We start from the raw sequence: 27,392 nt of genomic DNA on the forward strand, positions 1-27,392 counted from the left end.
TTACTGATGCGCGGCTTGTGCAAACCCAGCCCCTGCAGCGGGTCTCCGGCTCTCCCGGCGTCTCCCTCCTCCTTCGGCTCGGTTCGAGCTGGAACAGAGGGTGAGACGTCAGCGGGGGCTGTTTCCGCCCTGGCTCCTTTGCAGACCCGCCAGCCATGGGCAGAGGTTCCAGGCCGAGGCAAGAGCTGGGCCGGGCCGTGGTGGAGGGAGCCGTGGCTGTCCCCTGCCATGACAACGAGGCCGATCCACCCTCCCCAGGCCATCGCAAGGGAGCGCCGGGGGCAGCGTCCTGCACCAGCGGTGCCCGGGCTGGCAGAGCAGTACAGGGAAGGGGAGGGGCCTGGAGCCCGGCTTTGGCGATGCTGTTTCGGAGGCGACCCCCTGCCTTGCAACCCCCCTCGAAGAATGGGCAGCTCCAGGGATCACTAATGGGGTCCCTCCTCCCTCGTGTGACGCTGGCCCAGGATGGAAGCAGCAGGAACTTGCCCTCACCCTACCCCGAGAAGCCTGGGCCATGGAGATGGTGCGCTGCTCCCCCCACAAGGTGCCCATTCCAGCTGGGGAGACACTTGCCTGGCTGGTCCCTGCCCTCCAGGCAGATGATGCTTTGGGTGGGTGGCGCCTGAACACACGAACAGCCCCACTGGGTCAGACCAAGGGTCCCCCTTGCCCAGTAGCCTGTTTCTGACAGGGGCCAGGGCAGAGAGTTCGTTGCCAGATGGTTCCCCCAGCCGGCCGTGCCTATGAGGACCAGGCCAGGATCCCACCCAGGGCAGCCAGTGCCACCTTCCCAGGAAACCGTGTAGAGAGCACAGAACAGCAGGTCCGTTTGTGGAGGGGGTTCCCAGGGCCTCATTCCCTCCCTGGAGCTTCAGCCAGCAGCGGGGAGCGTGGAGGCCGCGGCAGATCATCCACCAAGCCGCAGCCTGTTGCTACCATCGCCTGGTGCCGTTTGGTGGGTGTGCCCAGGATGCTCGCTCAGCAGCCCCTTAGCAACGGGAGCAGTCCTGCCCCCACCTTTCTGCCCATCGCCCTGCCACGACGCAGGGCTCTGACTGTGTTCCCAGAGTCTCCCCTGGCCGGCGCCTGGGCCGGCTCATGCCTGCTCCTCCTCCAGCTTGCTCGTGGCATGCTTGATGCGGTCATTCTCACGCAGGTTGCGCAGCCGGGCACCCCGGCTGGTGATCTCCTCCACGTGCCCCTGAGGGACCCAGCCCCTCTCCCCATCTGACAGACGGATCCCCTCAAGCCAGCCTGTGCGGGAGAGAAGGAAACATTAGCCTGGGGGCGGGGGGGGGGGGCACTGCCCAGCCTGCCAGCCACTGCGGTGTTGGGGCTGGAGAGGGCAGCTTGAGGGAGAAGAAGAGAGACGAAGCCAGGGCCCCTCACCGTCGCTGGTTCTCGTCTTGACCCCCAGGATGTCCGCCTTCTCCAAGGTCAGCTCGTCGTGCTCCTGGGCCTTGTAGGCTTTGATACACTGGACCTGGGCGGTGTCTGGAAGCAGTGGCAAGACACAGAGGGTCACGTACTGCCCGGGACCCCGGGGCAGGGGTTTGGGATCCGAGGGAAGGCTGCTTCTACCCACTCTGGGACCCTCGAGGTTCCACCGGGGACAAAATCTCCCTAGTGATGTGGCCGGACACATCCCCCCTGAGCCAGTCCAGCCCTGCCTGAGCTCTGCTGGGAGCAGTGAGGGGCACGTGACTCCAGAAACGGGGAGGCTGGCGCTGGCCTGACAGAGGACTGACTGCTCCATGGCACCATGTTACCTGTGTGTGATTGGGGCACCTGGATGCTAGGTGCTTGGGGCAGGGGAGTACCCAGGGATGAGGGACAGAAGCCAGAAGTCACAGCAGAGCTGTCATGTCCAAAGCAGGGTCATGCCCCTGGGACCCGAGATCCTGCTGCAGCCAGGCTGGTCCCTTGCTGGGTTCAAGCCCTGGCAGGAAGGGGGCGGGCGCATTCTCAGGGGTACCTGCATTCTTGGTGACATGCTCCCTGTCCGTCTGGGGGCTGGAGGGGACCATTGCCGAGATCCACCGCTGCTTCTCACTCCTGCAGGGCCAGACGGAGCTGGTCAGCCCAGCCCTGCCCGATAGGACAGACGAGGCTCCCAGAGAGTCACCCAGACCGCCCCCCTGATCTGAACAGGCTCAGAACTGGGGAGAGCCCCAATCGGCAGCAGGTCACCCATCTCCACACAGGCCAAACCCAAATCCCACATCCTGATGCCCCAGAACTCCGGGATGGTTCTGATCCAGTCCTGGGGGCAGGGCCAAACTTGGCAGCCTGTGGACCAGCTCTGGTCCTTGCTGGAGTCCTGTGGAGCTGCCCTGATGGGCACTATATGCTTCCCACTCTGGTGAGCCTACCTCCAGAGCCAGCTGGGTCCCCCCCTATCTGGCAGCCTGGTGGCTTGGGGGATGCGGCTTGGTGCCCATGTCAGCTGTGCCCGCTGCTGGGACACTGACACTGCTCAAGGGCTACGCAGGCCCCCCGCTGGCGGAGTGAGAGACAGCTCCCCAGCCATCGCTCGGCAGGAGCTCCCCAGAAATGCTGGCTCTCCGCTGGCCAGGTCCCCACCAGCCAGCCGGCAATAAGGGCTCCCGTCCCAGGCTGGTCGTAACCCTCCCCCGAGCCAGGTGACAGCGAGAAGAAGCCTTCTCTCCCCCTCCCCTCGGGAGCTGGGCTGGGGTGTTTGGGGGTGTCACATGGAGACGGCCCTGCCCCACTGGGCACTCACTCGGTCTGTGCCCGCAGCAAGACCTGGTGCTTCAGCCGCTGGCTGTCGAAGAGCTGGAGGTGGAAGATTTGTCCCGGGACCCCGTGAAGCTTCCTGCTCAGGTCGGTCACTTTCAGCTCCGGCATCTTGGCGTGAACAAAGACCGCGAACTTCCCCGTCCTGGGCGAGACGGGCAAAGGGAGAGAGACGGTGACCGAGGGGCAGCAGCGCCCGCTGCTCAGCGCCGGTGCGTGGCAGGTGCTGACGCCTGGGGAGCAGGACACGCTGCTCCTGTGCAGGAGGGACCCGGGAAATGAGGCACGGGCAGGATCGGCTTTCACCCTGGGGCCTGCCCAGCATGACAGACGGGCCCAGGCCACACATCCCCCAGACTCCGCCGGGACCTCTCCCCTGCGGGCCAGAAACTGCCACAAACCTGTCTGGGCTCAGAGCGCCGACCGCAGGGTGAATGGGGAGCCTCAAGCACCTGCTCCCGAGCTGTGGCCTGCTTTCTCCTCCCAGCACAGGGGAACCTGTGAGTGGGGCATCCAGTGGAGACCCGGAAGGAGAGCTGTCTACAGCCTGTTAGCCCAGGTTCTCGTCCCACTGCTGGGAGGACAGCGCACCGCCCCCTTCTGCTCCTCCGGCCCTGTGAGTGCGAGGGGGCCAACGCGTGAACTCCAGCCGAGGAGAGCCAGGCCAGCTAGGCCCACGCTCCGCAGGACTATCCCATCCACCCTGCACAGCTCGCCTTGCCCCGCCCCGCCCCGCCACTCACTCCTTCCTCCTGGAGAGCAAGAGGCAGTCATTGAAGAGGTGGAGAGACACCATCTTGGTGGAGAGCTTGAACTTGGCGGCGAGGGCGCTGATGAGCTGCATGTCCACTTCCACCAGCTCCCCATGCTTCACGAGCCAGCGCGACTGCGAGATCAGCGGGAAGATCTGCCGAGGGCCCCGGCCCAGAAAGGAGAAGAAGACGTCAGAGCCGGGAGGGTGTTGTAAGGCTCCATCCCGGAGACACAACGATCACCAGCCCACGACACATCAATGGTCCAACGGCCTGGCCATGGCGTGAACCTCCCATGATGCAGCTGCACCAGGAGCTTGGCTGGTGGAGCCCAGTGGCTCAGCTGAAGCCTGGGGCTCGGTAAGGATGGGGAGCCCTTTACATTTTATTCTGGCTGTGGCGGGAGTGGGAGTGGCTGGGGGGTCAGTGAAAGATACAGAGCGCGAAGGGCTCTGGTCACAGGAGCAGCAGTGGCCCGTGCAGATGGCTGCAGAGGTAGCAGCTCTGGGGGCAGTTCTGAGCAGGAAGCTGGTGTCTCCATGGCGGAATAGGTGGCCATATGGAGGAGGCATCCAGTCAGCATGTGAACTCAGAGCCCATCACCTGCATGCTATGAGACTGGACTTTAAACCTATTGGAGCCTGGGTTCCTAGGCAGGGCTGACCGAGCATCACCCTGTCGAACTCACACAGTATTGAACCCAGAAGTGTCTGTGTCTAGAACACTTTTGGGTGGCGGCACACCCTGTTCAGAGCCCAGGGCCAGATCCTCATGGGGTGTACGTCTGTCTCTCTCCACTGGACACAGATTGGCACCAGCTGAGGATTTGGCTGATTCGCCCCTTTGGTAGCTCCCGCAGTCCCTGGAGTTGGCCCAAGACGCACCCGGCCCAAGACGCACACACCCTGGCTGTGCTTTCTCTGGTAGATCCGGTCTGTGTTCTCTGTGTTCTCTGGGTCCGGTCTGTGTTCCCTGGGTTCGCTGCTTTCTGGGGGGAACCAGCTTTCCGAGGACTCTCCCCCCCTCCCCTTTCCCCCAGATGAGTCCCCGTGCTCACCTTACTTTCAAAGTGGATTTTCTTGTTCAGATGAATGAGCTCCTCGGTTCTCTTCATGGACTGGACGCTGGCATTGCATTCCTTTACGAGCTGGGGAGGCGAGGGAGCCGTTAGCCACCACCACGCCGAATCTGCACTCAGCCAGTGCAGAGGGGCCAGAAAGCCCCCAGGGCCGGCCAGCTGAGAATCTCCCCCGGACAAGGGAGCTCCCAGATGGTGCAGAGCCAGCAGAAATGGCCCCGGTGTCATCCCCATAAAGCTCTGGGCTCCAGACAGTCCCGGATGGCACACAGTCCTCTGGGGACGGGGGGAGTGTTTCTGCCAGCTGGTGGAAGTTAGAGCTGCCCCAAAGCTGCTCTAACCTATGCCAATGGCCAGGGTGTTGCCGAGGTGTGAGCGATTCCCTAACAGGCCCCTCTGTGCCGCACCACATTACTACTCAGTGTCATGGAGAATCTGAGCCAAGACAACAGAGAGGACCCACAATTCTCCCTGCAAGGACACCTGTCCCAGTCACACACATCCCCAAATCAGAAAGGCCCCAAGGTACACCCTCCCTCCCCACACACACACAGCTCCAGTCACGGAGACAAAGCAGTGCCCATCCTGCTCTCCCCCCAGCCAGCCCAGTCCTCGCAGCCCACGTGGAGAGATTTTATACCATTCTCAAAGCGCTTCCTAGCCTTCGCCAGTTACCTTCTTGAGCTGGTTGAAGGCCTTGGTGGCCGTGGCCTCGTCCCGGGAGCCCTGCAATGTGCGTTTCAGGATGTTCTGCAAGCAGGAGGCAGAAAACGTATCGACTTAAGAAGCGTCAGATGCCCCGGGTGTCAGTCCCAAGCCAAACACCTCAGCACCAGAGATCAGCAGTCCTGACCAGCACCGGGGGCACAGATCAGTAGCATGAACCCAACGGGAAGTGCCCCAGGAGCAGAATGGGTCAATGGCACCAGCTGATACCAGAGCTACAGACTCAGACCTGTAGCGTGTTTGAGGTCGAATTCGGCTGGCGCCCTGTGAATCCAGGGGGACTTCGGTGATCTCAGCACAGGCGCTCGGTAGCACAACGGGGCCCTCGTGCGAGTGTGAGCTCTCCGTGGCAGGGGACTTTGCTGGTGTAGGCTGAGCCCGATGCACTGTGACCCTGCCCCTTCAGCAAACCTTTACAGGGCCCTTTGTGCTCTGCTCTGGCCTCCTGGTGAACACAGACCAGGGCAAAGTGATGGCAAAACCTGCCAAATCCATGCGGTAACAATCCGCTCTCACTCTGGTGCCAGTGATTGTCCGCCCCGTCCAGAGCCACGAGGAACGGGGTCCAGTCTGTTCTAAAAAGCAGCTTAGGAGCTATTTAATAACAGTCCTGGTCCCGGGCACAGTACCTGGCCATGTGGGTAACACTTTACAGTATTTGGGGGGCTTATATTGGGCCCTCCCACCCCTGTACTGGGAGCTCCAGGCAGCTGGGGAAATCTCGTGGCAATCTAGAGTGTCTGATCAGGGTTCAGTGCAAATCGGTAGCTTTCCATGGAGGCTTTGGTCTCTCCTGCACATTGAATAACAATAATAGCTAGCTCTTAGACAGCTCCGTTATCAGGAAATCTCAAAGCACAGCCCAAAGGAGATCAGTATCTTCACCCCCATTTTACAGCTAGGAAACAGGCACGAAGGGGCTGTGACTTGCCCGAGGTCACCTAACGAGGCAATAGCAGAGCTGGGAATAACACTCAGGTTATTAATAACACTCTATCCACCGGGCCACGCTGCCTCCCTTGGTTCCCTGAGTACTCCGGACCGGTTCTAAGCACCAGGGCAGCAGCCAGTGCAGGGAGTTCGTTGCCAGACACTGAGAGTTAGGGACCTGGTACCAAAGAAAGGGATAGCCCAGAAGGTGTGTGGATCGAGTGAGGCATAAGGGAGAGGGGAGGGTGGGTGGCGTACACTGACTCCAGTCTGCCACTTGAGGTCACCAGTGCCCTACATCCCAGGCCTCTGAAACCCTTCAGCTCACGCCATTGGTCTAACCATGAATCCCAGAGGCCGCTGCTGCCACAAGCCTGTGGCTCGGCTATCTAGGCCTGTGGGAAGCAGCACGTGGGACAGTCTGGGAGCTGTTTCTTTATATCTGGAGCAGGCCATCAGGCAGGGCTAAGACGGGGGAAGCCCTAGGCAGAAGCTCTCCAGGGAAGCAGAGAGAGTTCCTTGTGCAGTGTTGGAAGAAAGTGGCTCCCTCTGCTATTCTGTCCCATTGTCACCCAACAGCACCGACAGCTCGCGATCGTGTTATGTTTGCTGACAGCTGGGGGAAGATTTCATAACAGAGCTTGGCGGGACATGGGTGTTCCCATCCTGTGACAATTTTCGAGGTTTCAAAAAAATTTCCTGTTTCTTATTGGGATCACAGCTGAAATTGTTCAGAGAGAGAGGGAGAGACCCACCCCACAAGAGCCAGAAGCCGGGTGGTTAGAGCACTCACCACAGTTGCCAGAGACCCTGCTCTGAATCAGGCAGATTCAGCCTGAGTTTCCTGGCCTTGGACAAGCCACATCGCCCCCTCTGTGCCTCAGTTTCCCCATCCGTAAAATGACACTTGCTGCCCTTGTAAGGCACTTAAAACATGCCTACCCGGAGGTCTGGGGGAACCTGATCTCTGGGCTACAGAGAAAGCTAGACAGCAGAAATGCCTGAATGCCCTGCAAGCAGGTTTTAAGCAATCCCTGTATTGTTGGGTTGCTAACACGGCAGGCCTGGGCTCGGCATGAGAGATGCAAAGTGAAACCGCCTAACATGGACCAATGTAGTGCCACTGTTGGTTGGTGACAAAACATGACGTGGGTTTTAACAATCTCTGGGGGATATCCTGCCATTCTGACAATGGCTTAGCTCCGCTTGTCACTCGGGTGCAGCCCCCAGGGAGCCCATCGGGAGTTTGGCCCAAGTAATAACAATACAAAGAGAATCCGAACAACAGGCCATGAAGTCACACTGAGCCCTCCTCAGCTGCAGCTCTCCAAGCACTTCACAAAGATAGGGTATCTGCATGGGACGGGGGGAAACTGAGGCACAGGGAGGGGAAGCAACATGCCCAGGGGCAAACAGTGAGTCAGTGGCAGAGATAGGCCTTAGATTGCAGTGTGGTGCCCTATAATTCAGGGCACTTCCCTTTAATGCCAGGCTGGCTCTGGCTGGAGTGATACTCTCCAATTACACCCCTGGTCCCCTCTCCCCCCACCCTGGGGCTCACCTCCACCAGCATCTGCAAGCGCATGACCCTCTGGAAGGGCAGGATGAGGAAGGAGGTGAGAGGTAAGCGCTGACACATTGGCCCCTCTTCCAGCTTTGCCAGGATCCCTGGGAATTTAGGATTGTCCTGCCTGGAACAATGTGGACAGGAATTTTAACAAGTCCCCAGAGCCGTGGTGCTAGGGGCAGAGGCTCCTGGGATGTCAGGGGCAGCACACCCAGCCGGGTCCCCAAAGCCCACCGGAGTTAGCGGAGGCTTTCCACTGACATGAGTGGGCTGTTGGATCAGGCCAGAAGCAAGCACTGAGCCTGTACGACGCACCCAGGGCTCTCCATCGAAGCACCCGAGGGCCCTCTCCAGGAGCTGTCACCACAGGAAGGGCCTGGCACTGGGCAAGGGCCCCCCCACCCCCACTCCAGGAGACATCCCCGCAGGAACTAGCAGGATCCAGGACTGGGCGTGACAGGAGCCTTCGAACTGGCCAGGGAGGGAGGTGGTGGGAAGGGGAAGCTGGTGAGAACCGTCCTGCATCCCTGATGGACCAAATCCCTGAGGAGCTAAGAGGAGACAGAGCTGGACACATAGAGATAAGGGAAGGGGGAAGGAGGCTGTGGGGGACACAGGGGACCCCCAAGCCCAGAGCTCCCCCATGCCTGCTCAACAGCCCCCCATCCTGAGCTCCCCGCCACCTGCTCACTGGCCCCCGCAGCCCAAAGCTCCCCCCCACCTCCTCACCAGCACCCCCAGCCCAGAGCTCCCCCAGACCTGCTCACTGGCCCCCAACTCCAAAGCCCCCGCAGCCTGCTCACCGGCCCCCCAGCCCAGAGCTCCCCACCTGCCTGCTCACTGCCCCCCCCAGCCCAGAGCTCCTCCACCCTCCTGCTCATCGCCCGCCCCAGCCGAGAGCTCCCCCTACCTGCTCACTGGCCCCCCACTCCAGAGCCCCCCCCCCCGCCTGCTCACCGGTCCCCCACTCCAGGGCCCCCCCCGCCTGCTCACCGGCCCCCCAGCCAAGAGCTCCCCACCTGCCTGCTCACTGCCCCCCCCAGCCCAGAGCTCCCCCTACCTGCTCACTGGCCCCCCACTCCAGAGCCCCCCCCCGCCTGCTCACTGGCCCCCCAGCCCAGAGCTCCCCGCTCAGCTCTCCTCTCTGCGTGGCCCCCGGGGCGGTGCTGTGGAGCAGCAAGGCCTGTGGGCGGCGTGGGGCTCACGCACAGCAGGCGCTGGTAGGTCTGCTCCTGGTAGGCCTGGTTGGTGACGTAGGGCAGGTAGACCCGGCGGAAGGCCGGGCAGTGGCGCAGCACGATGTCGCAGATGTCGAAGTGCAGGATGTTCTCCTCCAGCCGCTCCTCCAGCTCCAGCAGGAACCTGCCGGGGAGCCAGGGCGTGAGACGGGGCCTTAGCGGGCAGGCGAACCTGAGGCCCCGAGGATACCGCTGGCCTTTCCCAGCACTGGGTGGGGGCGTGATGCCGCTGCCCTGGTCACGCCCGGGGATGCTCGAGGCCCCGGCTCTATCTCAGCGTCGCTGGGAATGGTCTCCCTCCTGTCTGGAGAAGGGTCCTCAGCTCCCCACAGCCCTGGACTAAGGTGTTAGACCCTGAGATGGGGCTGCAAGACAGCGCCCGAGAGCAACACAAGCCTGCACCACAACCGCATGGTGCTCTGAGCACCAACATCTCCAGAACCTGGGCCCCCCGGACCAGGGCGCTGGGCAGAGCTGCAGGGAGAAGAGCCTGAACCGGGTTCCCCGGTCACCTGAAATGGCCTCTCGGCTCGCTCCTGTCTCACCCCCCCCCGCCCCCGCTCCCCAATAGCACCTTGCAGGAGGTCAAAAGGCCCCATCCCCTGGGAGGAGCTGACCTTTCGCTGACGTCCTTCACTTCGGGCAGCTTGGAGAAGAGCCACTGCTTCTCCTGGGCTCCCAGGCACTCGTTCAGCTCCCGTGAGTTCATGAAGTGCTGCACCGCGATGGAGAGGCTGTGGATGTAGGAGGCCTCCGAGGTGATCAGCTCAAACTTGGCCTGCCGGGGCGAGAGCGAGGGGGAACCCTCGACAGGTTGGTCTTGGGCGGCGCCAGGGCGGCCTCCTCCTCCTCCTCTGCCAGGGCGTCCTCACGCTGCGGCCACTCAAAAAGGGAACCTGGCAGTGTCCAGTCGGCAGGGCTGACCGGACACTAAAAGTGCGGTTACCTGCAGTAACTGGCCTCCGCCACTGGGGGGTGGGAAGAGCAGCAGCTGCTGCTGGAGCCTGGCGGAGCACTCAGGAATGGCTCTGGTGGAGAGGGGTACCAGCAGCTCCCCTATCCTGCCCCACTCACCCCCCCCCAAATCCCAGAGCCCGGCTCTCCCTCCCCCACCCTGCCCCAGTCACCCCTCCACCCTTAGAGCCCTGCTCAGCTGGCAGGGGGAGTGTGGTGGAGAGAGCAACGAGCCACAGTGGGGGCGGGGGGGGAGAAAGAGGAGCAGGGGTGGGGCCTCAAGGGAAAGAGATGGAGCAAGGGGTGGGGCCTCGGGGAAGAGGTGGAGCCGGGTGCGGGGGAGATTCCGGTGCTAAGTGTCTGGTTTTCACTAATGAGAAAGTTGGCCACCCTAGAGAGGGCACGGGTTCTGTGACAGGGCATGCAGCACCAGTGGCATTGTGTCTCCCTGGGCTTCCCCCTCCCTCAGCCCCTCAGTCCTGACCCGCAGCCCCCTGCTAGCCCAGCCCTGTGCTCCCCCCCCTCAGCTCTGCCAATGCCCCTCAGTCCTGACCCGCAGCCCCCTGCTAGCCCAGCCCTGTGCTCCCCCCTTCCCTCAGCTCTGCCAATGCCCCTCAGTCCTGACCCGCAGCCCCCTGCTAGCTCAGCCCTGTGCTCCCCCCTTCCCTCAGCTCTGCCAATGCCCCTCAGTCCTGACCCGCAGCCCCCTGCTATCCTAGCCCTGTGCTCCCCCCTTCCCCAGCTCCCAGTGCCCCTCAGCTCTGACCTGCAGCCCCCTGCTAGCCCAGCCCTGTGCTCCCCGCTTCCCCAGCTCCGAGTGCCCCTCAGTCCTGACCCGCAGCCCCCTGCTATCCCAGCCCTGTGCTCCCCCCTTCCCCAGCTCCCAGTGCCCCTCAGTCCTGACCCGCAGCCCCCTGCTATCCCAGTGCTGGTGATGGCCCTGTGAATGCGTTGGGGGGAGCCCCGGGGAGGGGGAAGGGCGACTGAAGCGAACGGACACCGTGGGCCCAAGAACAATGGAATCTATGGGAGGAACCCGCTGGCCCAGGAGGGTCCCGCCAGCCCTGGTGGCCCCGGGGCGGGGACGATGCCCAGTAAGTGCCAGGCCTGGCTCTGTGTCGGCGGTGGCTGGCCAAGCGCTGGGAAACGCTTTGCGTCACGGTGCCCACACTCCGAGCAGGGGGCCGGCCCCCCCTCACCTCCTGCAGCTTGCACTCCTGGAGGCTGATGGTGCTGAGCAGCCCGCTGCTCCGCACATCCGGGATGTCCTGCCACAGCGAGAAGGTGGAGCCGCGGGACGAGCGCTGCGAACAGAAGGAGCTGCTGGGCGACAGGTTGGGCTTGGGCTGTGCCAGGTCGGCCTCCTCCTTCTCCTCCTCCTCCTCCTCCTCCGCCGCCTGGGCGTCCTCCCGCTGCTGCCGCTGGATCTCCCGGGCGGTGGCGGCATCGCTGTATTCCTGGTACAGGATGGCTAGGGGGAGGAGGGGTCAGCTGGGCCGAGGGGGCCCTTCAGCAGGGAACGAGACGCCATCCCCGGGGCAAATGGGACACCCCTCCGGGGGCCCTAGGGTAACCCCATGTGGGCATGGTCTGGGTGTGGGGGGGCACTATGGCTAGGAGCAGGGGGACTGGCCTGGGTCTAAGGGCTGGGTTGGGGAGAAGGGGCCTGGCCATAAGGGCGGAGGGGAGGGTCCGTGCCAGCTTTGCCCTCTGCCATCTAGCCAGGCCAGAGGCACAGGCCAACAGCTCCTTCCCTCTGTGCCCATTTCAGGCAGGCACTTCTCTCCGGCGTCTGTGCCCTCTGCTGTCAGCTGGTTCTGGACCAGGCAGCAGATGCCCAAGATAGGGGTTCGCTGGCTGGCTAGGGGGTGGGGGACCTGCAACCCCTGTCCTGGCGTTAAAGGGCTTGGCACGGCTGTCCTGACAGCTGCAGCCTGAGCACAGCTCCAGCTGGGATGTGGGTTCCTAAAGGCAGAGGGGAAATCCCCCAGGAGGGACGAGCTGGCTGCTTACAGTTCAGCAGGAACCTCGACTGCCGCTTCTCGTGCTGGACCAAAGCGCTCAGGCACCTATCCGGCTCCGCCTCGCTCCTACAGAGAGGAACACATGGAGGTGGGGGGTGAGGACTGGAGTCTGCACCCCTCCCCCCCCCATTGACTTGTAGGGTGGAGGATCAGGGCCTGAGGGCTGAATTGCACCATGGGGCCTGATCCTGAGCTCACTAACCCCAGTGCGGATCAGGAGTGAGAGCAGGTGTCACCCAGACCCAGATCAGGCAGTGGGAATGAGCCAGCGGGATAGGGTCTCTCTGCTGTCACTACTTTCACCGCCCCACCCCCCGGCAGGTGGAGACACTGTGCCCAGCCCTATGGACACAGCCCTGCTCCTCCATTGCCCTGCACCTGGGACAGGCATCACACCAGTCCAAGGGGTGCGACATGCACCTTGCAAAGCCATCAGCATGTTGCAAGGAGGGTGGGGCCGTCCTGGCTGGGTGTTCCCTCCCGCTTCCAAACACCAGAGTGGCCAGAGCCTGCCTATTGGGCCAGGTGTTAGCGCCAGGTGAACACTGAGCGGATCATTTATTGGTTATTTTAGGATCTTAAAAAAATCAAAGGTTTCAGAGTAACAGCCGTGTTAGTCTGTATTCGCAAAAAGAAAAGGAGTACTTGTGGCACCTTAGAGACTAACCAATTTATTAGAGCATGAGCTTTCGTGAGCTACAGCTCACTTCCTCAGAAAAAAATCAAAAACTCAAAAAAAAAAAAAAGAAAAGAAAAGGAGAGAGATAAAAGATTATTAGAAAACAGAGAGGCTGAGAAACGCCTTTCGTGTGCCTCTCCCCTTGGCATCCAGCCTGGCTCAGACATGCCTACGGGCCTGCAGTGGGTGAAATGGGGGACACACTCCCCACATTGTGGGGCTGGGCTCAGGCCCACGGGGCAGATGCCAGGGGGGCTCACCCCCTTCTCCATCAGGATGCTGAGTTTAGTTAGTGGCGCTGGGTGTCTGGGGTCTGGTTCACAGCTCTCACCGATAACTGGGTTTGCAGCCCAATCCCCACCAGCCCATGCCCTGGGAAATCCAGCTCCTCCAAGGAACTCAGCATCACCTTCCTCCATCCTCCCTCTCTCGACGGTCCAGATCCCTGCAGCCTGCCCATTAGCCTGTGCCTTCTGGTGGGCTGGGAACACCCCCCTAGGGCCATGGGCTCTCCCAGCACACCTTACCTGGGCCAGACGTTCCCTGGCTCACTGGGTGACTCTGGGGATGGGAGGCCATCACTGCCCATGCTGCTGCAACTCTTCTCCCTTCCATTCAGTTTACCTGCAAGGATGGACGGCAGCTTCACAGCTGATCAGGGAGGAGTTGGGCTGGGGTCTGAGTCAGGGCACCCTTCCTCCCCTGCCTCCACTGGTCCATCGCTAACCTGCCTCCAACAGGCCTAACAGCTCAGGGGAAGAGGGAGAATCCCATCATGCACCTATGCGATGATGGGGGAAGAGAGGGACAGCGGCCCAGGATTCCACCCAGTCTCTTCACCATGGCCATGGAGACTCCACCCCTGTCTCACGCTTTCAGGGGGTCCCTGCTGGGTGGGGGGAGCTGGCATTACAGATGTGCCCCTTCCGCCCATGTCTCCTCCCAGGAACATGGTTCTCCACCGTCTTCATTTGGGGGGACCACTTGATGAGAGAGAACTTGTGGACCCACCATCATCACTCCCAGACCTCCCCACTGAATGTGGATGGGGAGGGAGATCCCCCAGGATGGGCACCAAGGACCACAGGCCTGTACACCATAGCATGAAAGCCACTAACCTGGCGCTATAGTGGGACAGAGCATTTGATGTAAAGGGGTTGGAGTCAAAAGAAAGAAAGAAAGAAAGAAAGAAAGAAAGAAAGAAAGAAAGAAAGAAAGAAAGAAAGAAAGAAAGAAAGGCCCCAAGCCGACCATACCGGTTTGACCAGTTAGCCCAGTGTGAGAATCCCAATACCTTCCTGGCTCGCCCAAGCCCCTTTCTCCTTGGAAGCGCTCCTGGCAGAGAGAGACTTGCCCAGCTTGAGGGAGAAGGTGGCCCTGCGCTGAGACAGCTGCAGCTTGTTCATGAGCTCCGAGGCCGAGAAGCGTCGCCTCTCTTGCTCTGCCAAGCCCTTGGCGCTCCGGCCAGCTGAGCAGAGGGGCAGCGCCAGGTCCAGTGTCTCGGGCACCTCGTGGGGAGGCCCCTCAGGAGCTGGCCTCAGGTCCAGCGGCTCCATCCCCCGCAGCGCGAGCTCCCCCGCACACCTGCCGTCCTCGTGGACTGGGGAGCCTGGGAAAACGGTGTCTCCATCCAGGCTGGGGGACGTGTCACTGAGGGTCTCGGGGGAGTAGACCCTGATCTTCCTCCCTGGAAGGAGAGAGGAGCTACGGTGAGGATTGGGCCCCAGCTAGCAGGAAAGCGGGGCATGTGGAAGCAGGGCTGATTGGGTCCAGCAGAGCGGAGCTGCCCAGGGGAGACAGCTCATGGGGCTGCTCCATCCCCTGGAACTCAGGGCCTGCCGCGCTGGGAGCTTTCCCAGCCTCACAGTGCTACCCGCCACATGGGGCATCAGTAGGGCTCAAGCCCAGGAGTGCTAGCACAGACCTCTGCCACTTGAGCTGAAGGAGGAGCTCCACCCCCTGGCAGCAGCAGAAGGCTATTATCCTCTCCATGGATTAATCATCAGAAGGGAGCATGAAACACACAAGGCATGTGCGTGACCTTCCACCCCCAGGACCCCAGAATGCTGAGCCCGTCTCTGCCTGTTCCTACCTGTTTTCACAACAATGCCCGACCTTTACAGCAGCTTCTGGCCAGGGGTCTCAGCGAATCAAGCCCCACAGCTGCCCCTTCCTCTGCCCCCATTGTGAGACAGGATGTTTCCTGTTCTACAGAGGGGGAAACTGAGGCACAGAGGAAGCCGATGGCTGATCCTGAAATAGAATCTGGGCCTCCTGACTCCCAGCCGGCAGGCTGGCCTCCCTCTAGGTGCAGCGAGCAGCCAACGTGCGGTTGCACCAGCAAGCAAAGCTGTGGGCTCGTGTGTGCACGTTACTGTTCACAGACATGTTTCCAGATGGAATTAGTTGGGCCCATGGGAGTTAGGCACCTAAGCTCTTTGAGGAGCTGGGCCTTGGACCCTGGCACGGCAGGACTGTGTCTCCCCTGGGGCACCAGGGCGTGTGATGTGCACATAGCCAGCTGGATTTCACCTCCAGCCTTGTTCCCCCTGGACAGCGGGAGCAGATGGCAGGCAGTGCGCATCTGCCCAGCTGTGTGTCATAGGGGCTGCCTCCCGAGAGGTGTGCGCCGCCCTCTGCTCCTGTCACACATGCAGGAGCCAGCTCAGCTTGGGGAGAGGGCACTGGAGTTTGCTCCTGGCGCAGCCCTGCGCCAGGCCAGGGAGCTGGATTTAACTCTGGGTCCTGCGTAGTCAGTGGCAGTGCTAAGTGGGTTCCAGCTGAACCCGGGGCTCCCAGGCGAGGGCCCTAAAACCACTGGGCCGTCCTCCCCGTCAGAAACCAGACGCTGCACAGTAAGAAAATAAACAGCATTTTCCAGGGTCAGCTGCCTTCCTATGATCCCGGCGGGCACTATCCAAGGGGGGATATTCCGGGGGGCCATGTGTGACCAGGACAACAACAAGGTGATATGATCTATTGCGTGTTACTGTTTCAAACTTCGGATTGCGGCTCACTGAGCTCCTCTTATCTGCTCCCTGAACAGGTCCAGTCCCTGCAAACATGGCCTGGACGTTACCTCCAAGGCCCCTTGGGAGCATGGCAGGGCTTGCTAGTTTTGCAGAAATGCTATCCCAGAATGCTTTGCAGCATCCGGCACAGCGAGTTATTGCTCTCTCTAGGGGCTGATGGACTCCGTGGTCTGTCGTTTACTGACAGGGGTTTGCCGTGCCCGCACTGCGGCGCTCTCTCGGCATGGGTGTGGCACGGAACACAGGAGCTGGGGTTGCCACTTCTGGGGTACAGAACAGCAGGGCATCTGGGATGATCCTGAGCCTGTAAAACTGGCCTGGCAGTGGGAATTGGGACCCTGACAGATTTACCGGGGCAGCTACCTCAAACCAGGGACAACCCTGGGAAACCCTGCACAGGGGGCCACCCTAAGCTCAGCCTAGAGGTTTGGAGACTGGTTCTGCACAAGAGCCTCCCAGAAACCCCCTCAGCACCTGCCATAGGGTCTATACTTGCCTCCTGGAGTCCCCAGGAATTAAAGTATTATGTTATGCAATGAAACTTCCAGGCACACGTCCAACCAAAACTGGCGTCCCTGGCGGGGTCCCACATCCAGGCTCTGGCGGGGGGTCAATTCCAGCGCTGGTGTGATGCTCGCTTACCAGGTGCCAGCTCATCCCACGGTCCCCCTGCCTCAGCTGAATACTGACAGCTACCTAGCTGCAAGCCGTCTGGTTCACCTGGGCGTTGGGATTGCTAAAACAGGCACTTATCTAAGTGTGTTTAGCATTCCGACTTTATGGAATGCTGGTGCATGGCTGCCGGCCTTCATCTCACGTAGAACGCCTGCAGCCCGTATTGCAGGGCAGTATTTGAGCGTTTGCCTCGCGAGAGCCTCTGGGACTGTGTAAATCGCCCGAGAGGAGAGAGACACTGACGAGTGTGAAATGCTGGGCTCCCAGGGCAGGATTATGTCTGCCCAGCGAGGAAGGCAAAGGCCCGTCGCACCAGGCGGACTAGCCTGGAACATTAAAGAAGACAAAAGACTTTGTTGTTTACTCCTCCCCCCCATGAAGATGAGGCATGCAGGTGAATTCCTCCCATTAGCTGAGTTTCCGGCTCAGAGCAGAAGAGGGGAAGGGAATGAAAAGCCCTAAATGGAAGGAACTGTATCTTTATGCTGCCTGGACTTGGGGGGAAAGGGGGCAAGGTTTACTGGGCAGAAGCAAAAGATCCCCAGTGCTTCTCCTGGGTTAGCCCTGAGGGACACACAGGGCTTGTGTCTTTGCTTTTCAGCCTGTGGGCCGCAGACCCCTGGGGGTCCACAGACCGTGTCTACGATTTCCAAAGGGGTCCACACCTCCATTCAAAGTTTGTTAGGGGTCCGCAAATGGGAAAAGGTTGAGAACTACTGCTCCAGAATAAATCTTCAGATCATTTATTACAGGACTGGCTGCAAATGTTGTTTTTGGTGTAGGCTCTAAAATTCTATTGACCTGGGGTAAGCGACCGGTCCTTTGGGACTGGGATTAATCTGAGTACTGCTGTGATCCTTAGTGTAAGGGACCATCTATCACAAAGGCAGACTCAGCTGGGTGGCAAGACAGATCGGAGTGCCCACGGGGACTGGCTGGGACTCCATGGTTAGGGCTGTTACAGGGCCGGAGGGGTTTGCCCTTGATCCTTTCTTGGTGAAATCCAAGTATTGAACTCACAACCAGTCAGGGGGTTCTGCCCTAACACTCTGCCCTGAGATTAGCACTCATGCTTTTAAGTCACTGCAGGGACCCCCTGCATCTGGAGAGCTTGGGACTAGACCCCTGCTCCTTCTGTTCGAACACAGGCCTCACCCCTGTGCAGGAGGAGCATGACCGGAGAGTAGAGTGGAAGATCATAAATGTTCCCTTCTGGCCTTTAGCTCTATGCCTCCTCCCTAGCATGCCCTGCCAGATGGATCCCCTCTGCCTGCCCTCCCTCTCCAGCCTCCCCCATGAGGCCCGCCTTTTCCCAGCACGCAATACTCACAGGCCAACTTCTCCTTCTCCACCCCATGGGATCCTTGCCCCTGGGACTTGGGCAGTGGCAGGGGGCTCGTGGGCCCACTGATGACGTCGTGGACAGGCGAGGGCAGCTCGAAGGAGCTGCCGTGAGGCCAGCTGTCTGCTTTCTTCACCACCTGCCATCCCTGGGGGGCAGCAATCCCCACCGCCCCTGGGTGAGTCCCAGAGCCCCCACCCGCAGCATCGCCTCCAAAGGGGACCCCAGAGTCTGGGATCCAGCCCAGCCTGGGGTGGAAGTCTGGGTAGCTGTGATGACTGGGGGACCAGCCTTCGGGGCTCAACTGCGGGCTTCCCCGCCCGTCCATGGGGTTGCTGTGGGAGATGGGGAGCCCCAGGCCCTCCGAGGAGCATGGGACAAGACTAAAGTCCCCCTGACTAGGAGGCTGGAGGTTGGGCAGCTCCACGAAGGACAAACTCTCCTGCTTGCAGACGGCCACATGGTGCCTTGTTCGGCAAGGCCTGTCCCCCAGGGCCTGGGGCCCGCCCACGGTGAGGATCCCCATCCGCTGGCTCCCCGTTTGGTAGGGCAGCGATGTCAGGTGTGGCTGGAAGTCTGGCCGGGGGCGGTATTCCATCACCGAGGGCCGGCCTGCCCTAGACCTGTAGGGGAGGCAAAACAGGAGCGTGTCAGGCACGGGGTGGGAGGTGACAGGACGACCAGAAATCCCCCCCGAGGTCCGGCTGGGAGCAGGTGGGGAGCTAACTGGGTCAGTGACGGGGGGTGTCTCCGAATGGGATCAGCCCCCCACCCCCAATTAGAGGGTAGTGTCTGCAGCAGCCATTAAACAGCCCAGTTCTCCCAGCTGGCCTGGCCAGCCCAAGGGGAAGGGAACAGGGCACCCATCTGGCTGTCCTGCAAGTGGATCTCAGAACCCATCTCCAGATGACACCCTTCATCCCCACTCCCTGTCTGCTACCAAGTCCCGGCCTGTCCGCTGCTCGTATCAGCACGTGCTCGGCAGCCCTACAAGGCAGCGGACCTGGGTTCGAGACCCTCCTCTGCCGTGCGGGCTCGAGCAAGACTCATAGACTATCAGAGTTGGAAGGGACCTCAGGAGATCATCTAGTCCAACCCCCTGCTCAAAGCAGGCACAATCCCCATTTTCTTTTTGCCGCAGATCCCTAAATGGCCCCCTCAAGGATTGAACTCACAACCCTGGGTTTAGCTGGCCAATGCTCAAAGCACTGAAGTATCCCTCCCTCGAAACACTTGGGTCCCCCATCAGACCTGCTGCTTTTGCCCCATTCCCTGCAGCTCCTCCTGGTGGGAGAGGCTGGGACTGGAGTAGCTGGGAAGGCCCGCACCGTCAGTGGTCCTGCACCATTTCCCACAGCGCCTCCTGCTGGGACAGGCTGGGTCTGGCGTGTCTGCGCTCCCCCACCGCCTGGGTCCCGGCACTGTTCCCCATCATGGTGACACTTCCTGGGAGAGCCTGGGCCCAGAACGGGGATAGCTCCCCTTCCTGCCCCCAGGGGCATGGGCTGCAATAGGTGCAGAGACACCCCACCCCCCCGCGTGGGAAGTCCCCTGCTGCACCCCTCATCCTGTCACATCCTCACTGCCACCCAGACAGACCCCTGCCCGGCAGAGCAGGGCTCTGATCCCTGCTAACAGCTATGGAACAAAAACACCTGCCAGCATTTGCAGCTGCCCTGCTCCCCTGTGTCAAACTCCGCCTCCACCCCCAGGGAACCTGGGAGCCTCCCGCTTCCTGACAGCTCCAAGCCTTGTGCTGCCCCCACCCGGGGGGGCTCCCAAGTCACAAACTCCTGCAGTCGTTTTGGGTTTGGGGCTCTCCTGCTGTGTGCAGGGGGAGCAGCAGAGCAGCTGGCTCAGGGGGCCAAGCTCAGGGAACATGGACGTGTCTCCTCGTGATCTGCTCCCTAAGAGGGGCTGTAGGATAAGGCCAGATCCTCAGCTGGTGTAACTCAGCCTTCCTCCATTGAAGCCAATGGGCCAGATCCCACCGGGTGTCATTCACTGTAGCTCCATGGAAGCCGGTTGAGTTCCCCAGCTGTGATCACAGTCCTGGGGGAGAACTGGACAAGCTGTGGTTGGGGCTCAGGTGCGGAAGAGCTGGATTCACTTTTCTGGGCCTCAGTTTCTCCCATCCATAAAATGCGGCTAATGACTTGACCGTCCCTTGAAATGCTAGGGTGCAGCGCTCCATGGCAGGGCTGCCCACCCGGGTCCTTCCCTGCCAGGCTCAGAGGGCAGCGTCGGACCAAGTCTCCCCCTCCCCAAGGTCTCTCCTGTGTTCGCAGGGTCCCCTCCTGGCCGTGAAGCTGCAGGGGGGACAATGCCAGCAGCGTGTGGGATGCCATGCAGCCCTGGTCACTCCTCCATCAGGCCCGCCCTGCTCCCCCATTGCTTGGCCATGCTAGGAGCCTGGGAGAGGAGTTGACCTGACGTGGTGCAGGTGGGTAGCAGGGAGTGCCCAGAGGAATTGGTGGGGAGGAGAGGGGCACCCACCCTTTGCCAAAGCGGTTCGCAGTCTAAGGGGCCTGTAAGGAGCCCCAGCGGCTTCTAGGTCCCCAGGTGGCCAAGGGCCAGTGTAACCTGCTCCCCAGTGTGCACCTGAACCACAGAAGGTCGGAGTCTCTTGCAGCACCCGGCTGTCCCAGCTCTGGAGGTCCCCAGTCACAGCCCAGTGGGGGACCGCCCTACAACCCCCTCCTTCTACATGCTGGCTAAGTAGCTGGGGAGGAGGGCTAGCTCAGTGGTTTGAGCATTAGCCTGCTAAACCCAGGCTCGTGAGTTCAATCCCTGAGGGGGCCATTTAGGGATCTGGGGCAAAAATTAGGAATTGGTCCTGCTTTGAGCGGGGGGTGGGACTAGATGACCTCCCTTCCAACCCTGAGATTCTTTGATTCTATGGACCTGGCCATCACTATGCGAGCTGAGCCGGCTCTCACTGGGTTGTTCCCCGATGGGGAGCAGCCAGTGCAGAATGCCCCAGACCCCGCAGGGCAGTGAGGTGTTGTGACAAAGTGGGACTGTTCTTAATGTTTCCTCTGAATAGTGTGGGGGTGCCTCAGTTTCCCCTAGGCAGTTCTTAAGTATCTAGGGGGTAGGATAAGGGTGTATGATCATTGCAGAGCCCTAGAGGGCAGGTGTGTGCAGGGGTCTGGACACAGAGAATGGCCAACACCCTGTTTCCTGGCAACTGATGGCCTGGGCCCTTCCCCCCTGCAAGGTGAGAGCTAAAGGGTTGGAGAACGAAGGCATCAGGTGACCTCCTGGCCCGGGACAGGGACAAAGCCCAGAGGAGGAGGGGCTGGAGGGAGTTTTTCAGTTTGGGGCTGGCTGTGACATGGAGTGAAGTGCAGACGGGGTTGTCTGGCTCACTGCCCCCCAAAATGGACCCAGCTGAGAGGTCCTGTTCTCTGCACCTACAAGCTCTGTTTTAGACCATGTTCCTGTCGTCTAATAAACCTCTGTTTTACTGGCTGGCTGAGAGTCAAGTCTGGCTGCAAAGTTCGGGGGCAGGACCCTCTGGCTTCCCCAGGACCCCGCCTGGGCGGACTCGCTGAGGGAAGCACACGGAGGGGCAGAGCATGCTGAATGCTCCGAGGTCAGACCCAGGAAGGTGGAAGCTGTGTGAGCTTCTTGCCCTGCAGACAGGCTGCTCACAGGAAGGTGACTGCCCCAGAGTCCTGACTGGCTTCATGGGGAGCAGTTCCAGAGCATCGCCTGGGGACTCGGTGACAGACGTCCCCTCCTGGCACAGGGCCCCTGTGCACCAGGTGCTGCCCTTGTTGCTTCCCAGTGCGATCCCAGGGGCTCGAATCCACACAGCGCCCCTGGGATGGGCCCCGCCAGCCACAGCGGCTGGGTGCTCCCTTTACCGTCTTTGGATCTCCACTGTCCCAAAGGGCTTGGGGGTAAGGAAACAGGGGCAGGCTTCTGGCTTCTAAACCGCCCTTGGAGCAGCTCCACAGAGCTGGAGCCAAGCCAGCGGGCGTTCCCAGGGCCCAGGCACCCTCCTACTCCTGCCAGAACTGGCGTAGTGCCTCAGGGCTTTGCTGAGGGCCTCCGGAGGTGGGCGGGGGGGGGGGGAGGGTGTCAGGTTGTGAGGTCCATGTGTGCTGCCAAGCCCAGCCAGGCCCCCCAGCCCCAGTCAGCCAACTCTGGAAACTCCTGGGGGGAAACCTGTCCTTAAGAGCTGGAGCGTCCCTCCATGGTGATGTCAGCCCACCGCAAGGCCCGGAGGAACAGGAGCCCGAGGAGACATCCACCCCCTTCCAGGCTTGCTAGGCCCCCAGTTCCTGCTGGCACAGGGGGCCACAGAGTCAGGTTAGAGCCAATGGCACCAAACGGGGCTCTCAGCTCTGGGTTCTCGACCTCGCTGCTGGCCTGGGAGCCTTGCAAGCTACTGATGAAGGATCCTTCAGGATGTGCTTCTCGTGGTAACAAGCTGAGGGGCAGAGCTGCCCTGCTGGGATCCGCAGGGAATGGCCCCTGGCGGGTTAACCCTAGGTCCCATTTCTTAGGGATCTGAAAGCAACCAGTGTCTGAGTTCGCTACAGTCAATGGGGTGGGTCCCCCTGGCATCAGGACTTTCAGTGGGCAAGATGCCGCGATTTATTCTCTGTACAACAGCAGAACCTGGAGCCTCCAAGCTGAGACCAGGCCCCCATTGTGGCAAGCGCTGTACAAATACGTACCCTGAAGAGCTAACTGGACAACCGGGGCCAGGGAAACTGAGGCCTGGAGCGGGGACGCGACTTGCCCCAGGGGACCCAGCAGGTCCTGGGCAGACCGAGGACCAGATTCCAGGTGCCCCAGGTGCCAGTGCCACGCCCTGGCTCACTTTCCACACTGCGGTGGGACTTTCAGGAGGGAAATGGTGACTCCTCTGCATGCACAGCGGGAGGCTGCTACGGGCGAGCTCACAGTACCCGCGCTCGCCCTGGGTTCGGCGACACCGAAGAACCTAAGGAAACCTAAAGGGCTGCTCCATTTGTCACCTTGCCTCCGGCTCGGAGGGTGAAACCAACTCCTGGCTGCCCGGGTCTCACCCATCACAGACTGGCCGAGAACCCTCGCACCGTGACCCCGGGGACTGCTGGGGAGTGGGCGGCAGAGAATTCAGAATGGGGCCTGTTCTCACTGCCAGTGCAACCTGCCACCCCGGCTCTGCTACAGCCAATGCGGTGAGCTGCGTCCACACACCACCACACTGAGCAGCCACAGTGCTGCTAGGGTGCCAGTGGGGAGCACAGGGACTTAGCGAGGGTTTATTGTCCCAGCCAAGCTCACTGGGCAGCCGAGCCCGGAGGCTGCTGAGTTCCTGGCACAAGGCATTCGGGGATATCCCGTCACACAGAGAGCCGGGAGGAAGGAGGACATGCTGGTCCAGTGACATGGGGGATCCCATCTGCCGGGGACAGCCCCAAGCCAGCCAAAGCCTCTGCAGAGCACGGCGCACAGGTGGAGACTGGCCATGTTTAGATCCAGCCCCTTCACTAACTGCTTCCATATTCAGTTAACACTGGAGCGTGTGCAGGGCTCAGTGGTTCAAACCCTTCCAAAGATCAAGAGCCCATTTCACCGGGTTCACAAGGATGTAGTGCGTGACTCCCTAGGACTCACCAGCACCTGGCCCCAGACCTTCAACACCCGCATGTCTGACTTGGCCCTTCCACCTGCCCTGCAGATACAGGGAGGTCCAGACAGTTTGCTCTGCTGGGATCTTTCAGAAGAGACCCCCAAACCGAGGTCCTCTCTCCCTGCAGTGGATAAGCCATGGGATTTGCTGAGATGTCCTTGGCCAAAATTACTCCTTCCCCAAACTGTGCACCATGCTGTCTGTGCCCTACCCCAGACCTGGCTGCATTTCGGCAGCACTGTGACGAAAGGTGCTAGAGAAACTTAAAAGATGTGGATGAGGAAGCTGGGGAGGCCAGGACTGGCACAGCCTTGGGGCTAAGACCAAAAAGCTCATCACAGAACCTTGCCTCCGCTGCCTGTCTGCCCCTGGTCGGGGCTTGGCAGGCAGGAGCACTTTTCGCCTGCCACAGTCATAGGTAAAGGCTGGGATAGAGTTTACTGCCCAGCCAGGAATGGAGTCCAGGTGCAGATCAAAGTAAAGACCTTGGCAGGGGAACGCCACCTGCTTCCCCAGGACTCTCCTGGTGGCCCTGGGCCCAGACACACTGCCAGAGCCCGCCCCAGAGGCAGGTGTGTGGTCCATATGTAATGCCAGGCAAGTTGTGCCAGGGCTGGAAGAGGAGGGAGAGTCAGCGAGGAAGGTGAAAAGGAGCCAGGCAGCAGGAAAGGACAAAGAGGAGGGACAAGCCCAGGGAAGGAGGGCAGGAGGGGAGAGAGAGGACCAAAGGGATAAAAAGAAGATCAGGATGGCAGCTGAACACACACAGGGAGCAACAGAGGATCCGGAGCTGGGCACAGAGGAGGTGGGAAGGGGAGACTGAGCCAAGGGAGACGGCAGAAGTTTGCAAAGGCTTTTTTTCCCAGCCCTCACCATCCTCAAGGGCAGATCTCACCAGACTCAGCAGTGATGGGTACCCGGAGGTGAGTCCCCCACCGAAAATCCAGGGCGCTGCGGGAAGTTACTCAGCAGGGGGGACTCGGAGCCAGTGTCCCAGCACCATGGTAGGGGTGCTGTGCTGCAGGAAGGGGGTGGGGGGGGTGACTCAGTATGCCTCATCAGGGCTCAGGGGAGGGTAGTCCAAATTTGGGGTTGTCTGAGTAAGGCATTCCTGAGATACAGGCCCCCTACAAAGATCACACACTCCCCAAAACGTTCCAGCTCTTCTAACGTGTGGGCTCCAACCCTCACTCGCCCCCAAGCTATGGGACATCAAACAATAGGACCATAGAATTGCCTGAATTAAGCCGTGTGCAAACTAAGCATTTAAAGACAATCCTCTAGCCCCCAAGGTGGCATTTCCATAGACCTTTTCCACCCTGTTAAAATGGAAACCCTGGTGCGCCCTGTGCTGGGTCTCGGGGCAGACTTGCAGAAGGTTCCCTGCCCGTCAGCCTGGCCTTGAGGGTTTCTGACCTGAAGCAGGGTTTTCAGGCAGCAAGCAGAAGAAGCTTGGCGTTGTCCCGTAGGGCTCATGGGCTCGGTTCTACTGTTGGGTCTCTACGGGAACTGTGCAGGTACGTGCACTCCCTGCCAGCCAATCCCTCCACCGTTCCGCTGCACCAAACGAATTCGATTCGAATCAGTGGAACCCAAAACGACTGCGGTCTCCCAGTCCTAACTCAGGGCTTCGGATGGCACCACCCCGATTGAGCTATTCCCTGCCGCTGTTGCCAGCTCCAGGGGGCAGAGTTAAGGGGAGTGAGGGGGATGGGGTGTTCTTTAACTCCATATTTCCCAGTTTTCAGAGGGCTAAGTTTAGCCGCTCACCATGTTCCAGAAGGGCACGAGGTGGCCCTGGGCAACCTGAGCTCCCTGTTACTTAACAGAGGAGAGGGGTACAGCGGGCGACTTCCCAAGAACTAAGGTGCCCACGGGGCTCAGTCTTGGAATTAAGACCAGGAGGACTGGTGGCACCTCAGAGAGGAACACATTTATTGAGCATAAGCTTTCGTGAGCTACTGCTCACTTCATCGGATGTATTCAGTGGAAAACACAGAGGGGAGATTTATATACACAGAGAACATGAAACAATGGGTGTTACCGTACACACTGTAACCAGAGTGATCAGGTAAGGTGAGCTATGACCAGCAGGAGAGGAAAAACCCACCTATCCCCGTTCTTCCATCGGCCACAAACCTCCAGCCCGGGTTCTTCTCCTCTCCGGGGAGGGGTGGGGATTGGTAGCAAAATATATTCCAGCCGGGCACAGGCTCCCCTCCCCAGCTGACTTCAGTTCAGGCCGCAGCTTGTGGGACACAGGGAAATCCCGGAATGGAGTTGAGGGTTCCCCTGAAGTGGAATCAGGGAGCAACACGGCGCTTCCGACCGGCCAAGTTCTGCCGCCGGCGCCGGGGCTGGGGGGGAAGATCCAGCAGCGCCCTGGGCACACGGTGATCGGCCCCGGTATGGCCGGGTTCTTACATGGGTTCGATGCCAACCAGTGGCCCAGGGCTAGGACTCCTGGGTCCCATCAGCTCCAGGGCGAGAAGGGCTCTGCTGAGATCTCCGACCCTGCCAGCCGTCCATGGAAGGACCTAGTGTCGCTCTGACGGCGCCAAACGGCTCCCTGGCATAACTCCTCTGACCTGGACGGAGTCTCGTGTCCATAAGATGGGGGGGTGGGGAGAGGCCTCCCTGGGGTCCAGGCTCTTCCTGGTGGGCTGCCCCCAATCGCCTCTTCTGAAGGGGGAGGAGGGTGGAACCTGGCGGGGTCGCAGAGCTCTGGATCTAACGTCTACCCTGCCGTTTTGCAGCCCGAGGCAGCTGACACGAGCCAGCCAGGGGTGTAGATGTCCCCTTAGACACAGGAGCCACGTTGTGTCCCCCCCCCCCTCCCCACTGCTGCCAAGCGCCGGTCCCTCGAGCCAAGGCTCAGCCTGGCCGGTACCCCCGGCGGGCTGCCACAAAATCGGATCATTGTACGGGAGGGCTGCGAGCTAGGAAGAAGAGCCTGAGGGGCCGGAGGTATCCGTCCCTCACATGCAGCTGCCTCGGGGGTGGAACAGCACAGCTGTCCCAGGGCAGGCAGCGAAGCCGCACGGGAGCTTAGGACGGCAAGTGGCCCGTATCCATCTGAAGCTGCGGGCAGGAGGTTAGCGAGGTCACCGGTGCTAAGCCCTGACTCTTGGAAGCTGGGAAACGTGCCTGGGGGTCGTTAATGGCCCCCGCGGCTGCCCAGCGCCCTGGGACGGCACCGACCGGGAGGGGCGCGCTGCTCAGCTGACCCCCCCCCCCGCCTCGTCTGGGGTCCCCCCGCGGGAGCTCGCTCGCCCACACAGCGCCCAGGCTCCTTTCCCGGCTCGCCCCGGGGGCAGGGCTCTGAACCCTGCCAGTGCCGGAGAGGCCAGTGGGAGCCGATTGGACTCGCCCAGCCCGGCCCGCGGCTCCCCCTTCGCTCGCCCCTCACTGAGCCCAGGGGCTTCCCTTTCCCTAGAGCCAGGGACCGTCTCAGCAGCTCTGTGCCCCCACCCCGGGACCACCCTGTCCTGCTGCCCCGCACTCAGTTAGGAGCCCACGGTCCAGCCCCACGTCCCCTCCCGGGTAGCCCTCGCCACCCGCCCACTGGCCGCACGTGGCATCCAAAACAAAGGGAGGAACCTGCCCCCCCGGGCCCGGCGCCCACCCCACGCAGGGTCACATCTCTCGGCTCGCGGAGGGAGGGGAAGGGACAGGGCCGACGTGGTACCTCATCTGCGCGCCGGCTCCCGGCCTCAGCTGTCGCCGCAGCTCCCCGGCAGCTCCCCACCGCCCCAGGGTCCATCCTCAGCCCCCCGGGGCCCCCTGCGCCAGCCCCCCGAGCGGCCCCGGCAAGGGGGACGCCGGGAGCAGGGGGGCGCCTCAGCGGCCGTGCGACAGCCCGGAGCCGCCCCGAATCTCCCCCTGCGCCGAGAGATTTATTCGCTTCATCTCCGGCACCTGCTGGAGCTGCCTGCGCCGGGGCTGGCTCCGGGTAGCCTGGGGCCCCCGCTGGCGTGTGCTGCTGAATCCCTCGTCTGTGCTC

At 61.2% G+C, this 27,392-nt stretch overlaps 1 protein-coding gene across 4 annotated transcripts; it reads right to left on the minus strand.

The window, feature by feature from the left end:
• On the minus strand, positions 1–27,392 carry ARHGEF19 (Rho guanine nucleotide exchange factor 19). 4 transcript variants are annotated; one of them, XM_073316709.2, is made up of 17 exons: positions 27,078–27,392; positions 25,500–25,637; positions 17,743–18,377; positions 14,000–14,392; positions 13,233–13,329; positions 12,016–12,092; positions 11,202–11,473; positions 9,666–9,826; positions 9,020–9,172; positions 7,805–7,934; positions 5,263–5,337; positions 4,567–4,656; positions 3,501–3,664; positions 2,744–2,902; positions 1,976–2,055; positions 1,390–1,494; positions 1–1,254 (listed from the first exon to the last, which is right to left on the minus strand). In XM_073316709.2, the coding sequence occupies exons 3-17, from the start codon at positions 18,350–18,352 to the stop codon at positions 1,097–1,099; spliced, it is 2,724 nt and encodes a 907-aa protein (XP_073172810.1). In that variant the 5' UTR covers positions 18,353–18,377; positions 25,500–25,637; positions 27,078–27,392; the 3' UTR covers positions 1–1,096. The 4 variants fall into 4 exon arrangements, with proteins under 4 accessions (XP_073172810.1, XP_073172809.1, XP_073172812.1 ...); XM_073316708.2 differs by lacking the exon at positions 25,500–25,637; XM_073316711.2 differs by lacking the exon at positions 25,500–25,637 and having other exon boundaries at positions 27,308–27,388.

This window comes from Lepidochelys kempii, chromosome 18 (assembly GCF_965140285.1).
Source record: "Lepidochelys kempii isolate rLepKem1 chromosome 18, rLepKem1.hap1, whole genome shotgun sequence".
Lineage (NCBI taxonomy): Eukaryota > Metazoa > Chordata > Testudines > Cheloniidae > Lepidochelys > Lepidochelys kempii.

Coding starts and splice junctions, on each gene's coding strand:
- ARHGEF19 (XM_073316708.2), bottom strand. Junction 12,093..13,232: donor CCAGGGAACGTCTGGCCCAG/GTAAGGTGTGCT, acceptor TCCTCTCTGTAG/GAGCGAGGCGGAGCCGGATA. Junction 1,255..1,389: donor CAAGACGAGAACCAGCGACG/GTGAGGGGCCCT, acceptor TCTCCCGCACAG/GCTGGCTTGAGGGGATCCGT.